Below are 16539 nucleotides of genomic sequence, written 5' to 3' on the forward strand. Positions count from 1 at the left end.
TAGAGAAGGATGTAGAGTGCCACGTGTCCTATGGGCGAGGACAAGTTAGTGGGAAGCTGTTATAGCCCAGCCAGGTTGCAAAGCCAGGCCTGCCCAGCCGTGCTCATCCCTGCAGCCCTCTCAAAGACGGTCCCTGGTCCTGATCTTTGAGGGGTGCTGACTGGAGCTGCACCAATGTCCTGACTGCACCCCGAGCCTTGTTCCCCACTCTTCTCTTTCTCCAGACCAGATGTCCCTCTTCACCCACTCTTATCCTTCCGGTAGCTTAAGATGGCAAAGTGACTGAGAAGAAAACAAGGGAAGGAGGAGAGGTGGTTGCTATGGAAACGAGAAAGTGGAAGCAGAAACTTTCAGGAGCAGGATGGGGGAGGAGAGTGGACTTGGAAGACAAGGGGAGACCTGGCTCAGGACACCTCAAGTATCTTTAGGCTCTGGGGATGGGGGGGAGGGGGTAGGGGGGGAGGGTGGGCGGGAGTGGTGGTAGGGGAGGTGGCATCTGACTTCTCCATAGTCATTTGTGATTTGAGGAGGGGCCTCATCTTCTGCCCGGTGTCCCTGCATGGCTCTGACCCTGGGGTCTCTTGTTCCACCTCTACGGGAGCAGCCAGGACTTCTCTGCAGGTCTTTGCACGTTGCTGTCTTGATTACACAGCTGTAACCTGCAAAAATGATGCATCCCTGGACTGGAGAGTTTACAAGGCAGCTTCTCACAGCCTCATTCAAGTCACATGATAGTCCTGGGGAGAAGGGATTCACCGTTGGTTCAGGCTTAGTGAGTTGGGAGACTTGCCCTATCTCCCAACCAACCAAGGGTCCAACCAACCCTTGCTCTCTGACCTCTCCCCTTCAAGGCCTTGTTCCCCAGTATGACTTCCCCTAAGGGACTGCCATTTCCTTCCTATACAAACTCTAGCAAGCTCCTTCTCCCGGACTTGATTTTCCCATCCGCAAAACAGGTGCAAACAGTACCTTTGGCCTCTAAGGTTGTCGTAAAGATACACTGAGACAAGCCAAATCCAGCACTGGGCATAAGGCCTGGCTCCGGATGACTGTAGCTGAAATTAGCAAGCACCCCTGGCGTACACAAGGCTGGGTGGTACCCCAATGGGAAGAAGAACTAGTAGAGTCTCCACCCCTGATCTGAAATTGGCCACAAGGGTACCTGGGCACCTCCGCACCTCAGCCTGTGTCCTCTGCCGCAGGAGCAGCCTGAGGCTCCGGCCTGGCTCAAGGTTTGGGCTGAAAGGAGCTCCTCACTTCCCCATCGGCTTGTGGCCTGCTTGGCATCCGAGCCAAACCTGAGATTTCTCCTGGGCAAAGGCCTCGTGAGCCAAATGCTTTATTAAATGGCAGAAAGACAGCATGCTGCCTGAGAAAGATAATGAGGAAAATGTATTTATTGGGCTTATAACTCATTGAGAAGCAGTAGAGCCTGTGAGAAGGGCATGAGGGGGTCCCCAGCAATGACTAGCTGGGAGGAAGAGGAGAGCCTCTGTCTGCCCCCTCCCTTCCCCCTTATGCTGATACTGCAGGACTTGTGTGCTGCCTGGTACTGAAAGGCTGAGAATCTCAACGTTCATGAGCCTACAAACTGCACACTCCTGGTTACTCAACCCAGACACCCACCCTCCTCTGATTGGCCAATGCCATGTGACTGGGGCGGGGCTACAGGGATGAGCCCCCAGGGAGGACAGGGACTGACCTGCCAGGGAGAGGAGAGTGCTCAAGAGACAGACTGCATAGCATTGCACTTGAATGAGCTCTCCAGAGAAATAGCAGCGCAGGGAACCTGGAGAAAAAAAAGATGCGGGAGGCGGGAGGTGGGTGGGTGAGTGGGGGGGAGTTTGTTAAAGGGAAGGTTCCGCTGTTTTAGAAAGGAAGAAGGGAGTCTGAAGGAGAGAGGTGAGCCAGAAAAGCGGGCAAGCCCCCAGGATTGTGGAGAGGGTTGGGACATTTTCCCATGTCCACTCTGGTCGACATGAATGAAGAATGGAGTAGATGGGGGAGAGAACATGAAGTACATAGCATTGGGAGTCCCCAAAGCTAAGAGATTGGGGATATCTGTAAAGAGACCTGGAAGTCCAGGATGTCTGCCCCAGGTCTTATACTGGGAGAGAGGCCTGTGGAGAGACATGGGGAGGGGGAGGGCTGGAAAGGGGTGGGTAGGGAGTGGAGAGGGGGGTGAGGTAGGACTGGGCAACCCCCACTGACCACTAGAAACAGAAGCCAGGGCCCTAGCCTTGCGTATACAGGATGCCTTCCTACCAGTGGTTCTGTGTTCTGCGCCTCCATTTGGGGCAGCACAGGTACCAGCGGGAGCCAGTGGGATCTGAGTCTCTGCCACTCAGCAATCCCTTGGGCCTATCATAAACAGGGAGAGTCCTGGTGTCTAGTCTGAGGTCGTTATAAGGACACACTGAATTAATACTGCCTGGCACAGTCTGAGCATCATATTGGGTTAAAAATATTGGGATTGTGGATGACCTTGAGTGACTGACTGGGTGACCTTCTGGGCTTTGCTTTCTCAAGGCTTTGGTTTCTGTGTCTGAACCCTGCAAGTGAAGATTGTCTAACCTCCCTTGTGCCAGCGGCATTCCGCTCCTGAGGGTGGCTGAGCCGGCAGTGCCGCTTCAGATCCTACTGTGTCCCTCTCAGTCCTGTAAGGGGACACCATTCCTATCAGAGCTGTAAGGGGATATTTTAATCAGCTGGCAAAGTCAGAGGGCACAGAGATCAGAACAAAAGCTGCCCAAGGACTGGCCTGGCCTGGGCTGACCCGCTGGGTCCCAGACTCTAGACCACATGTAGGGAAAGTGAGGGCTTCTCTGTGGTTTAGGAACTGGGCAAACTGCATCGTGGGCCTCAGTTTGCCTTTTTGTGCTGTAGGATTATTTTCCACCCTGCCTGTCTGAGGCACACAGGATTTAGGACAGCGCTTCAGAGAGCAACAGGTAGGCCAGGAAGGCTGGTGTGGCACATAGATGGCTTGGGTCAGAATCAATTGTGGGTCCATATCTTGCTGTATAAAAATGCATATTCTTGGGCTCTGGCAAGCATGAGCGTGTGTGTGTGTGTGTGTGTGTGTGTGTGTGTGTGTGCGCGCGTGTGCGTGCATGCATGTGCATGCATACGTACAAAGGCACAAAGGCTTGAACTCAGCGCCTGGGTGCTGTCCCTAAGCTCCTTTTTTGCTCAAGGCTAGCACTCTGACACTTGAGCTACACACTACTTCCAGCTTTTTCTGTGATTGTTGATTAGAGTCTCACAGACTTTCCTGTGTGGGTGCGCCTCAAACCATCCTCAGATCGCAGCCTCCTGAGTAGCTAGGATTGTAGGCATGAGCCACCAGTGCTAGGCTTGCTTTTGGCTCTTTGATGATTGGAGATAAGAACCTCATAGGCTTTCTTGTCTAAGCTGGCTTTGAACTGTGATCTTCGGATCTCAGCCCCCTGAGTAACTAGGATTACAATTGTGAGCCCCTGGCAGCTGGCTGAGCATCTAATTTTAACCCACTCGTGAAGTGTCTGGAGTCTGAGGACAGAGGTTCTGTGCTGTCATCTTTGGATCAGTGGAGCAGGGGCCCAGATTGGGTGGGTGTTTATCCAAGTCACTTAGCAGACTGGGACACTGTGCCATGCCACCCACCTGTGAGTTCTGGGTTGGGGCTCTGGCCTGATGGGCGATGGCTGGGGCAGGGACTCAGTGCCTGGCAGGGGTGCACACCTGCTGAGAGTTCCAGGCTGGGTATGGAACAAACCCACCATTGGGAAGTGGCAGTATGGGTCTGAGTGGGAAGACAGGCTTGCTTTTGCATGGAAGCCTATGGAAGAGGGCAAGTCTAGAAAGTTCTCAAAGTATCTTCCAGCTTCCTGGGATGGGAAGCAAGAGAAAGTTGTGGGGTCCAGGAGGCTGGACCCCAGGCTGCCTCTCCTGGGTTTGTAGGGGCACCACAGCCTTGCCTGTCAGAACCTTTGTCTATGTCTTCTGAACTATGGGCAAGTTCCAAGCGCCCTGAGACCCTGGTTCAAGGTCTCGGGGCAGACCCCTAGATGGCTCAAGGCCTACTGCAATTTCTAGGTATGAAACCAAACTCCACTTTCAGACTTTTCCAAGGGCCAGGGCCAGGGGCTAGTTGGTGGTGTAGTGAGGTCCCTAGCATCAAAGGTATGTCAGGGGAGGGCTTCCTGGTATGTCTTTATCAGTGGTTTGGACCTCCTCTGCTCCCCTTCAGATAGTGAGTAAGTCTGTAGCCATGGGACTGCAGATTTCCAGGATGACCTTGAACTTGTTTTCCTTGGCCCCAAATGTTCAGGCTACTTCCTGTTTGAGCAGGCACAGCAACTCTTGGGGCCCAGCCCTTCTTCCTCCCTCTGGTTGAATTTCCAGACAAAATGTCTTGAGAGAGAGAGAGAGAGAGAGAGAGAGAGAGAGAGAGAGAGAGAGAGAGAGAGAGAGAGAGAGAGAGAGAGAGAGAGTGTTGGGGGGTGGGCAGGGCTGGGTTCTTCTCTTTTCCCAGAGGAGGAGGAGGCAGAAGCTACATTTAATTTCCATCCTCAGTGCATTAGGTGGGATGACCCGGGATATCCACCAATTGTGGCCCTAACACCTTCAGTGGCTTCTGCTTACATTTTGGACTTAGCCCAGAAGTTCTGAATGTCAGAGTTTAGGACTCTGGAAGAGTTACCCACACCAACCTCATTTTTCTTTCTTTCTTTCTTTCTTTTTTTTTTCTTTGTCAGTTGTGGGGTCTGAACTCTGGGCCTGGGCGCTGTCCCTCAGCTCCTCAGCTCAAGGCTAGCACTCTACCACTTGAGCCACAGCGCCACTTCCAGCTTTTTTCCTGCTTATGTGGTGCTGAGGAATCGAACCCAGGGCCTCATGCATGCAAGGCAAGCGCTCTACCACTGAGCCACCTTCCCATGGAGGAGGAGGAAGTCAGGGCTACAAAGGGGAGGTGATTTTGTTTCAGGGCAAGCCGCAATGTAGAAGACATTCATTCATTCACTCATTTATTCACGGAGTGCCAATGTGGCCTAGTTCCTGCATAGAGTCAGGCATGCACCCTTTGGCATCCTGACCAGCCCAGGCTGGCACTCAAACCCTTGACCCACCACCCACATGAGGTGGTTGTTGTTTGGGTGTACTGGGGTTTGAACTCAGGTACTCAGGCTTGCTTGGCAGGTGCTCTGCTGTTAAGCCATGCCCACCTACCTCCCACTCATCTGTGAAATGGAAGGAAACCCAGGTCCACAGATGTAAAGATGTAAAGTCACCTGCTTTTGGCTCTACAGAAATTTCTAACCCCCTCAATTTCTACCCCATAAGTTTTTGTTGTGATTTGGTAATTTGCCTCGTTAGCCTTTTAAAATATAAACATTTTCCTTTCAGCATTTCTCCTTCACTGAAAAGATTGTATATTAGCATGAATGAATTGTACAAAAGGATCTCATTGTGCTATTTACAACTTCCATTTAATGTCCTTTGATCAAATTCAACCTCTCTTTATTACTCTTTATTAATTCTCTCTCTCCTCTTCCCCCTCCTTCTCCTCTTCCTTCTCCTTCTCCTTTGTAAGTTTTTGGTGGATTTCATTATACTATTTAGTCACTGTGCCTGGCAAAAAGCACGGGGATTTCTCTCATCACACATAGCAGACATTTATAGAGACATTATTATCTATGCTGTGGAGATTGGGCTGCCAAAGTCCTAAAAGCTCCCCATCTTCCTTAACACTGGAGGAAGAGAATCAGGGAATATCAGAATATACGGTTAAGATCATTTCAGGAAGCATGATAAGTTAAAGAATGAAAACAAGTGATGGGAGGGGGAAGGGGAATCAGTCAGAGGTAGCTGAGAGGTGGTCAGAAAAGGCCTATGAGTACATGACATTTGAGTGACAGGAATCTGTTGACCAGCTGCACCTGTAAGGTTAGTGTGAAGGAGGTGCAAAGGCTCTGGGGTGGTCAGAGATTGAAAAGGTATTTAGCTGAGTCTAGAGCTATTTTAGCTCATTCCCCCCGCCCCCCCAACCAAAACCAAAACAAAGAAACAATAAAAAAAATCCTGCTAGCTAGGTCATTTAAAAAACTTTATTTCTTGGACCTACCTCCCGAGATCTGGGATTCAGGGAGTAGCGAGTGGGACCCTGGAATCTCCTTCTGAAACTCTGCACAGTTCACCTGTACCCAACTCAACGCCCCACCTGTAGGTGGATCTCATAGAACCTGTCTTTTCTAAGTTGCCGAATAAAAGTCCGAGAGGAATTGTGGCCTAGTCAAAGTTACCCAGCTACACAGTGATAGAGCTAAGCTGCAAACCCAGATCGGACACCTCAGTCCTAGGAGGGGCGGCCTGGGCCTCACTTTCATTTAGGTGTATCTCCCCATTTCTTCTCCCATCCCTCATATACCCCTTGCAGACTGTCGCCCCTCCAAGTCCCCCCTCATCCCTTGGTCTGGTCTCAGCACTATCCATTGTCCCAAACATGCATCATGGCACCCACCCCTGTCTAAGAATATCCTCCTCTGGCCTCTTCTTCTGCTGACTGGGATCACACAACTAAGTATTGGCTTCTCCCTACAAATCCCTCCTCCTTTCATCTCCCTACCTTAATGCAGCTTCCTAGGGCCTGACCACCGGGCCTGTCCAGCCATGTTCCCTGTGGGCCACGCAGGGATGGAGCAAAGCCCCTCCCCCACGGAACCCCGGGCCAAAGCCAGTCACGACCTGGCTCTCAGATAACCAGGCGAGCCTCCCACGGAAGGGAAGGGGTCTCTCTGACCTCATACTAGGACCATATGCCACTCCCTCTGGCTGCCCAGTGGGTGTGCCACCATCTGTGCCCATCCCTGGACAGAGAGGAAGAAGCTGAGACCTTGAGCTTCAACTCCAGGCCAGGCTGTGGGGAGAAGGGAGGGGCTGGCATCCTGGCTGGGGGCCCTGGCCCACCTGGAGCTTGGCAGTGTTTCTGGGTCAGGACAGGGGGAGGAAGTACAGGCTGAGAGTAGCTCCAGGCCTGGCCATCTGGGCTGACAGGCAGACTGCTAGGGGAGGGGAGTAGGGAGCAAGGAGGCAGGGCCAGGGCCTGGAGAATGGATCCTAGTCTCCCCTGGGCCACAGGATTGGAGCCTTGAGCTTTGCGAAAGGGGGTGGGAGGGGGAGAGTGGGGCAGTGTGGAGTGAGCACTGTGGTGCGCATCTTCAGGTATGTGGAGAGGGCAGGTGCAAGCCATGGAGAGGAGAGGCAGCCTGGGTAGTTCTAGGGTCCTCAGGTGGAGCCCCAGCCTAGCCTTCAACCCCATGCGCGACCTTGAGTAGTGGGCCATGGCCTCTCTTGGCCTTAGCTTCATCATCTTCAGGGGATGGGGCCATTCAGTGCCTGGCCAAAGGGCCCTGGAGCTCCTTGAAGACCAGAATTGCTACAGGATCCCTGACTGCTGCTTGCTGCAAGACATTGGCCTATCTGCCCAGCTCCTTTCAAGGGTCCTTCTCCCTTGGATGCTCCTGGGTTTTGTGAAAGTCTGCACGTACCTTCGAGGGAGTTGTATCCTCTTCTGGGCTCCTAGAGGGTATTAGGGGACATGTGGGTGATGGTTTGGGGGCGTACAGGAAAGTTCCCGTTGCAGATGGGCAGTCAGGGAGGGGAGGGGGGCCAGGCAGTGCTGTCTCACTTCCATTTGGCATGTGGAAGTCTGTGGAAGCATTATGCACACCTTTGGTCCTCAGCGCTACCTAGACCTGAGCTCCTCCCAGCCCTGGAGTTCCTGACATCTAGCTGGCCCCTCCCTCTCTCCCCCCAGACCCACCTGAGCTCCCACTTCCTGCCCCCAGATCATCCTGCTACCTGGATAGGGACAAGTGTCATGTGTTCCCTCTGGGGGGTGGAGGGGGGGGGAATATGGCTCCTTTAGTAAACTTTGTAATAATCTTTCTTCTGTGCCTGTTTGCCTCCGCATGGTCCCCTGGGATGATTGTGAAGGATTCCCTTCAGTCTGAGGCCCAGAGATATCACAAAATGTCTCCATGGCATCCCAGCCACTGATTTCACCTTCTACCCTTGCAAGACCCCTGGCTCTTCTCCAGGCTCCACCCCAGCCCAGTGCCATTCATTGATTTGTTTTAAAAAAACAACAAACCGTAAACAAACGGCATCCACATTCCCCGAGGCTCTCTGTCTGCGTGTGTTCCAGCCCAGGCTTGACTGGTCCCCCAGCTCTTGGCTGTGATGAAAGGGTCAGAGCCAGGCAAGTCCAAGGTTACCCTGGCCCTGCCTGAGATGTCATGCAATTTGTCAGAGGCTTTGGCAGGATGGAGATAGAGGCAGCGGTTGCCTAGCTGACCTCTGGTCCTTGGGTGTGACCTGAGAAGGCTTGTCTGGGTTTCCCACTATGCTTTGTGGGGTAAGCCAGGCTCCAGCCTCCAGCCTCCCCCCCCCCCCCCCCCCCCCGCCCACTGTGAAGATTCAGCTCCTGGTCCAGCTTCATTCCCGGATGACCTGCGGTGGATTCAGGAAGTTGCCATTGCCTGCCAGACAGGCTGCTTCCTAGGGCAGAGGCCGTGACCTCAACCATGAGTGTGCTTCCCAGCCCCCATCAACCCAGGGCTCTGCAGACTTGAGGTGTAGGCCCAGCCTGGGAGGCGGATGTGTACAGGGCTGTGGGCCTGGAACTTCCCCTGGACACTGTGGCCCACCCTGGTCCAGACAGGAAACCTGACAGGTCTTAATCCTCCCCTCCAGACATCCATTGTGTAGGCCCTTCATGGGCTCTGTTTGCTTTGCCAGGAGTCCCCCCACCCCCATAGTCTTCTTCTGTCCCTTTACAAAGCTGGCTCTTAGGGAAAGTTCTAGACTCTTTTGTTCCCTCCCCTCCCCCCCCTAAATCTGGACATTAAGTCTTACTCAACTTTAAGACTTTTGTTCTTTCCAGTGCCCTGGGTTCAAATGCTGACTCCTAGTGCAAGCCCTGTGACCTTAGAAACCTGTCCTGTCTCCATCCCTCCCTCCCTCTCCCCCATTCTCTGTTCTTTTGAGGGTCATCATGAAGTTAGATGAGATAATGTACATGGAATTCTGGGGACAGGGCTGGCATATGGTGTGGGTGAAATGCAGTTCTGTTACTGCTATTGGCATCAGATCCAACTCCCCCTCCCCATGGTCCTTTGACGTCAAGTTAATGCCCCTGCTCTGTTGGGAAGTCCTGGTTTCTGGGTTCCCTTCACTCTTGAGCACTTCTCTTCCCTTTCCTGGAGGCCAGGTCCTTCTGCCTTGCGCTCAGGGGAAGAAGAAGGTGATCTATCTTAACACCCGCAAAAACTGTGCTACATGGACCATTGCAGGCTTTTCAAAGGCAATTTTGGCTCTGTGTGCTGGGGCTCAAACTTGGGGCCTGGGCGCTGTCCTTTCACTCTCGCTGCTCAAGACTAGAGCTCTACCATGTGAGCCATAGCTCATAGACTTTGGAGATAAAGAGTCTCACAGGATGGGCACAGGTGGCTCATGCCTGTTATCCTAGCTACCCAGGAGGCTGAGATCTGAGGATCGAGGTTCAAAGCTAGCCCGGGCAAGAAAGTCCATGAAACTCTTATGTCCAATAAACCACCAGAAAACTGGAAGTGGTGCTGTAGCTCAAGTGGTAGAATGCTAGCCTTGAGCTGAAGAGCTGAGGGTCAGCGCTCAGGCCCTGAGTTCAAGCCCCACGACCCACCAAAAAAAAAAAAAAAAGAGTCACCGAATTTCCTGTGTAGGCTAGCTTTGAACTGGGATCCTCAGATCTCAGCATCCAGAGTAGCTAGGATAACAGGTTTGAGCCACAGGGCGTGGCTGTAGGCTTCTCCTTCTCCTCCTCTGCTTTTCCTCCCTCCCTCCCTCTATCCCTTCCTTCCTTCCTTCCTTCCTTCCTTCCTTCCTTCCTTCCTTCCTTCCTTCCTTCCTCTGCTTCTTCTCCCTCTTCCTCCTTTTCCTCCTCCTCTTCCTCCTCTTCCTCCTTTTCTCTTCCACAGAAACTGTAGGTTTCTGGACTGCCCAGGACTAAGGCCCCTCCTGACCTGTCCCTGGACATTACCCCAGCTCTAATGCCACCCACCACCTCCGTCCCATTGGTGTAGAACTCTACTTTCTGTTGTTTTCTGTCCATAAGGAAATTCTTTGGGTCCGTGAGTCCTTGGTATTTCCAAGAGCTTGGTGGTTGCCATTCTACCAGCAGGGCAAAGACCAAAATGAAAAAGAGCCTCAGAAGGTCAGATTCAGGGGGAGCCAGTGGGGGAGGGAGGCTTAACAAGGGGGTGTGGAGGGGGGTACTGCTTGGTGATAGAGTTTGGTCCTCTGGAGGCTTTTGAAGGAGGGGGTGAAGATGATGGTGAGTTGGGCAAGCCCCCTTCTCTGCCTGCCACTTCCTAAAGTTACACCTTTCCAGGCCCCTTCCTAACCCAATTGAATCACGCATAGGGAGGAAACCCCAGAAATATGTCAACTGGAGGAGCTGGGTAGCTTCTGGGGGCTGCGTGTTGGCATCTGTGCAGAGTTGTACGTGGGAGGTGGTGATCTGGCCTTCACAGGAGCCCTCTGGAAAAGAGACAGGGTAGGAGGCTAACACCAGACTTCCAGCCCCTTACGCCTGAAGGAAGGCTCCTGGATCAGATCAGCAGGGCCTGGGAAAGCCTCTCTTGTAGGAGTCCATCATGGAGGGCTGCCTGGTGTGTGAGGCATCCTCAGTGGATTATTTTTGGGGTCAGCCCCAGAAAGCAGTGGTAACAGTGCGGGTGCTGGAGGCATTTTCAGGGCCCCTCCCACCTCGGCCTAGGCTCTGGAGGATGAAGGCCTCTTCAGCTCAGAGGAAGGGGAGGCCTCAAGGGTCCCTCTTCATAGGGAGGAGGTGGGGGTGGCGCCAGTTCCAAGGCAGGATTGATTCCAGATGCTCTGCTGTGGCTCTGGGAACAGCCTTTGTCTGCTGCCTGCCTGCCTGCCTGCCTGCCTGCCCAGGGGTCTGGGGGAAGGTGGGGGCTAGCTCCCCTGCTTTCTCTTCTCTCTTAGGGAATGTCTGGCCTCCTTTGTTCTCAGCACCCCAATCCCCAAATCTACCTGGTATCCCACCAGGCTTGCAGAAATGCTGTGTTTGGGGGAGAGGTGGTGGTAGTGGGGTCTTTAGTGCTACTGCCATCCTAAGGCCAGGAATGAAGACTGATCGCCCTTTGGTACGGCAGGTAGATCAGGCACCCAGACTCTCCCCTTGGAGGTTGGGATACTGAGGCACGGAGGAGGACTTGAAAAGTTGAAGCAGAGACCAGGCCAGATCTTTGGAGTCCGGCTGTTTACAGATGAGGTCCTGAGTTCTCAGCTGTTTCTCCACATAAACTTAAAGCTGTTGGGGGACCTGGCCAGAACATTACCCCCACCTCTTCCCTCAAGTTAGCTAGCTGGGAGCTTGCCTTCCTTCCTTGGCTGAGCAGGGAGTACCTTCTTTGGGAAGCAAACTGGATCATATGAAGTCTAATAGCCTCCTTGGAGTTGGATTTTTTGTTCTCACTCTGTGAGGTACTCTCTTAATTGGCAGGCCTGGACGAATAAGTTGTAGCTGGGTGGCTCTGAGCTCCACATTGGCCGGTGTTGCTCTGGTAGGTTCTAGTGCCTTGGCTGGAAGAACAGGCCAGCTCTGAGTGGGTTCACCGCTGGTTTGTGCAAGCTCTTCCCCGCAGCATCTCCCAATAGGCTCCTGGGTCACTTCTGCAGTGGGAAGGGAGGACTTAATCCACAGGAGGTTTGTGATATCCTGGTGGGGATAGTGGTTTTCCATCTTCCTGTGGGATTGGCCATGTTCTGGAAAGAGGGGCAAGGGCAGTGGGTGGCTTTGGACTCCACAGCTGGGTTTGGGAGAGCAATACCCTCCAGAGCCATCCTGCCTCCCCCCCCCCCCCCCCCAGCTTGGTCCTGGGATGGTGCCTGGCTTCCAGCTGTGATCCTGGCTCCTCCTGACCAAGAGGCCCTCCCTCCTGACTGAGAGCTCAGGAGGGGGCTGCCCCTGTGAAGAGTAAAACATGGCCTGGATTCCTGCCCAGACTCTCCACCCCCCCCCCTGCCAGGCCCCACCTTCCCAATTGCTCTGAAAGAAGACAAAGACTGCCTCCCTTACTACCTCCATTATCCCAAGTTGCTTGTGGATAGTCCCAGACTCAACCACTGGTCTCTGCCACTATCTTGCGGTGGAGGCAAGTCAGATCTCCTTCAGGGCCTCAGTTTCCCCTTCTGTACTTGAGGTCAGATAAGGGATTGTCTTAACAATTTCAGTATTGTGGGTGGTGGATGGTGAGGGCCAGGACAAGGGAGAAAAGGGAAGGCAGATTGTCCCTGAGTTGAGAACAGTGAGAAATCAGAGGAGCAGGGGAGATGCAGGGGGGATGGATGGGTTGGCTGGGGTTAGATTATGGAAGCTTCAGTCACCAAAGAATGGTTGGGTTTGCTTCCCTTTTGCCCTGGGGGGGCCATGAAGTAGGGTTCCTGAAGTAGGGGAGTAAGTGACTTGGAGAAACATTTTCTGTGAATGCATCAGAGGCAAGTTCCTTTCCCTCCAGCCTGTTTCTTGCCTCCATTTGCAGTCCCAGATTCTAGGCTTAGGCATTGTTTTTGTCTCCCAGAGTGGCTGCACCATTCCCACATCTGCAGTGGTTTTTTCGGAGGGAGTAGGTCCCCATCCAAAGGGGGCAAAATGGTTGGGTTGGATACGCAGGTGTGAATTATATTTTTGGGTTTTTTCCCCCCTTGAAAGAAGTACCATAATCTTCACTATAAAAATACAACTTGTCCAGTTCATTTCCAACATAGTGAGTATCAAGTGAGTTTAAAAACAATTTGCCTTGTGAAAGTTAAAATGTGTTTGTGACTTTAAGTATCACTATTCCACAATACTGTGAAATATGTGAAATTTATGTAATCACCTAATCTCAATTAAAAAAAGAAGAAAAGAAAAGAGAGAAGGGGTGGGTCAGGAGGGATGGGTGACAATGTTATCAGACACTTTGTATGCATATACAGTTTTGTAGAATGGGAACTTCTTTGTACAACTACTTAAAGATAATAAAAAATTCAAAAGAATCCCCCCAAATCCCAATAAATAAAAGCTAATAAAATGGTGAGACAAAGGACAAAGGTTGAACCAATGCAGCAGTGACACTCACAAGACCATATGTTGGAAACGAACTTTACAACTTGGGGGGGTTGAGGATTGGGGCAGAGGGAAAGTGGGAGAAAAATGAGGGAGGGTAACAATGTTTGACAATATACTCACTACTCTAGCAATGTAACTGTAACCCTTCTGTACATCACTTTGAAAATAAAACTAAATTAAAATGTATTCATCACCTTAGGTATAACAGTAACCCCTGTCACCAACCCCTCTCACCATCTTTTCAATAAAGATTTAAAAAAAATCCAATTTGTATCAGATGGGACAATCTGTAAAAGGGCAACTTTAAGCAAGTATCCTGGCGCGAGAGAATGCTTGCCTGGCCGGCCGGGTGTTTGCGCTGTCAGCTTGAGAAAGGTAGAAAGGTCCAGGGTAGCAGCCTCTTTCCTGACCCTGTTTGGAAGTAACTGTTTCCTGGCTTGGTGTCCACCTGGCTTCAGGGCGTGCGCCCAGGGCGCACCATCCACCACCTGCAGGCGAGATGGGGGTCCCTGGCAGCCTCCAGCCAGGCACCGGGAGCCATGGGCTGCGACCCTCTTGGGGTCCCGTCGGGGAAAGGAGATGGGGGGTCCGGGCCACCTCTCCTCGCGGACTCCAGGCCGGGATTTCTCCCGCGCTGACTTTCCGGGGGCCGGTGCCAGCCTGGCCCTCCCGGTCCAGGGCCCCAGCCGAGGAGCCGGCTGCTCCGCTCGGGGGCGGGGACGGGGCGGGGAGGCGGAGTTTGAGCGACTTTGTGGGGCAGTGTGCATCTCGGCGGCGGCTGCCCCGGAGCGCGGGGACGGAGTCGGGGTGCCCCCCGCCGGGTCGTCCGGAGCGGCCGATGGGGCCCGAGTGAGCGCCCAGGCCCGGCCCCGGTGCCCGGCGGGCGGCAGCATGTCCGCGGGCGGCAGCGCCAGGAAGAGCATCGGGAGGTCCTCCTACTACTACCGACTGCTGAGGCGACCCCGGCTGCAGCGCCAGAGGAGCCGCTCCCGCAGCCGGACCCGGCCCGCCAGGGGTAGGCACCACCTCCTGACCCCCCCCCCCCCCGCACCCTGGGCCCACCCTGGGTACCAGGGGTCCAGGAGCCTCCGTCCGTTGGACACCCCCCCCCCCAATTGCCCCAGATGCTCCCTCAGACCCCTTTCCTCCTGCCAGGCAAGAGGGAATCCGGGTTCTCTGATTTCGATCCTCGTGCCTCAGTTTACCCAGTGTCCTGGTTATAAAATAGTCTAAGTGGAACCTGGGTTTGTCTTAACCTTGTCTTTCTCTGTCCTGGCTACTACTGTTTGGCTGCCTCCCCAACACATTTTCCCCTTTCAGGGACATCACCTCCTCTCCCCCGCCCCCCCCCCCCCAACCTCTTGGGTAGAGGGGATAGATGGGTGGACTTGCAAGAGGCGAGCAGGGTTTGCAGCCCGGGATAGATATCCAGGCCCACAGCTCTAGTGGTTTTGGGGAAAGAGTTTCTGCCCTTCCAGAGCAGGAGACTGGGCTCATTGAAGGGAGTAACAACCCTCCAGTAAAAGAACCCTCATCTGGGAACTCCTTGATGCTGGGGATTGCCTTGGGGGTGGGGGTGGGGGGTGAGGATGAGGGCCAGGACTTCCTTCCCTGGCTGGTGGAAGGCAGGCATCCCAGGAAGCCTGCCTTAGGTTGGGCCAGGGCCCTGGGGAAGCTTGTGTCACCCACTGAGGATACCTGGTAGGGTGGGAGGAAAGAGGGTGCTGTAGGGCTCCGTGGGGAACCAGGGGCTCCCACCCCCCTGTTACAGGATCAGGTTATCTTGGAAGCTCAAAGGCTGGCTCTGTGCTAAGACTGACCACAGAGAGATTTGAGCAAATGCCATGAATGGAATCCAAGCAGGTCCCAAGGGGTCAAATTCTCACCCTTCAGGGTGCTGGTGTGTATTACCCCTAAATGTCACTGCTCTTGTCAGCAAGGGCCAACAAGGGAGGCAGGCCATTTTGGCTAGCATTCCCCCAGAATGAGGAAGACTTTTTCCCACAATCCAGAGGCTGAGCCTCAATGTCCAGGGCTTCCTCAGGAAGTTGAGAGTTCCTGGTGTGCAGAAATGTAGGCACAGGAGTTCAAGTAGACTCAGGACATGTGTGTGCACAGGGGTGTGTGTGTGTGTGTGTGTGTGTGTGTGTGTGTGTGTGTGTGAGTGTGTGTGTGTGTGTGTGTGTGTGTGTGTGTCTGAGTCCCGGAGGGTCTGTGATTTCCCTATTCCTCTGCCTTTCCTGAAATGGCCTCTCTAGCATTTTACACGTTTGGCCTACCAGATCAGAGATCGGAGTACAAGTCTTGTGACTTTGAACAAATCATCCCCCCTCCCCTCTGAACCTCTTGTTTTCTTAGTTGTCAAATAGTAATTGCTGAAAATGAGGGTTCATTGAAGAGACAGATTGCTGGGTGAGAAATGGGAGGGAGTTGGACAAATGCCCAATCATGTTCTAGCCCTCGGGGGGCCTCTCTTGATCATCTCCCCCCCCAAACCCTGTATGACCTTCTTCTCTTTCTGCCTCTTGCAAATCCAGTCCCAAGTGTAGAGGCCCAGGGAGGACAGGAACTCGCCCTCCTGCTCAGCTGACTGGCCGGGCACCATCAATGTGTCAGGCGGACACTGAGTTTGAACTTGCAACTCCCACCTTGTGAGGCTGTGAGGAGTCTTGAAAGAACTCACTGGGGGAGGGGAGGGAAGGGGAGATGGCGTGGGGTGTTGTGTGTGTGTGTGTGTGTGTGTGTGTGTGTGGGAGAGACTAGCTCAGTAGAAGAATTTCTATCTAGGACCAGGTGCTGGTGGCCAGAGCCTATAACCCTAGCTACACATAGGAGGCTGAGATCTGAGGACTGAAGCTCCAAGCCAACTGGAGCAGGAAATTCCACGAGTTCATCTGAGGAGGGGAGGGCAGGGAACAGCCATTGAGGCCTGACCATGGGGGTAGCCCCCTCATGGATGAAGTCAGGTGGGCTCAGAGCCTTAGGGCTGAGGGGGTGGAGATTCCCTCCCTTGGTGGGAGGTGGCTGGCTTAGTTATAGATATCCCCTATCCCTGAAGCTTGACTCCGCCCCTTCCCTGCCCCCTCCAGCTCGGGGGGGGGGGGGGGGGGGAAGCCACTTTCTGGTCTTCAGCCATTTCCTTCTAGCAGTTGGGTGTCATTTTCCCCATGATCAGAGGGGCTGGTTCCCCTGGTGGAGGCAGCAGACCCTCGAGGATTTCTGGCCACTGCCACTAGCAAGGAAGGCAAAAATGAGCTGGTACCACGGCTTTGTGTGTATTCAGAGATGAGAAAGTGCCGATGAGGGTTAGCTGAGTCCTTGGTTTGTGTGTATCAGTACCAGGGCTTGAACTCGGAGCCTGAGCTCTGACCCTTAGTTTTTTC

General features: G+C 53.5%; 1 protein-coding gene across 5 annotated transcripts in view; it reads left to right on the forward strand.

Annotated features, from left to right (window-relative positions):
* Positions 1-16539, forward strand: part of Dab2ip (DAB2 interacting protein) — a 179934-nt gene that overhangs the window by 50109 nt on the left and 113286 nt on the right. For 2 of the 5 annotated variants that reach the window (XM_070012886.1, XM_070012895.1), the window contains exon 1: positions 13993-14171. The exons of 2 other annotated variants lie outside the window; for them this stretch is intronic. In XM_070012886.1, the coding sequence (XP_069868987.1) occupies positions 14048-14171 (124 nt within the window). In that variant the 5' untranslated portion in view covers positions 13993-14047. Of the gene's footprint in view, positions 1-13991; positions 14172-16539 lie in introns of those variants that run through there. One more of the 5 variants, XM_070012913.1, reaches the window with a different exon arrangement.

Source organism: Dipodomys merriami, unplaced genomic scaffold (assembly GCF_024711535.1).
Source record: "Dipodomys merriami isolate MVZ:Mamm:240054 unplaced genomic scaffold, mDipMer1.0.p SCAF_11, whole genome shotgun sequence".
NCBI lineage: Eukaryota > Metazoa > Chordata > Mammalia > Rodentia > Heteromyidae > Dipodomys > Dipodomys merriami.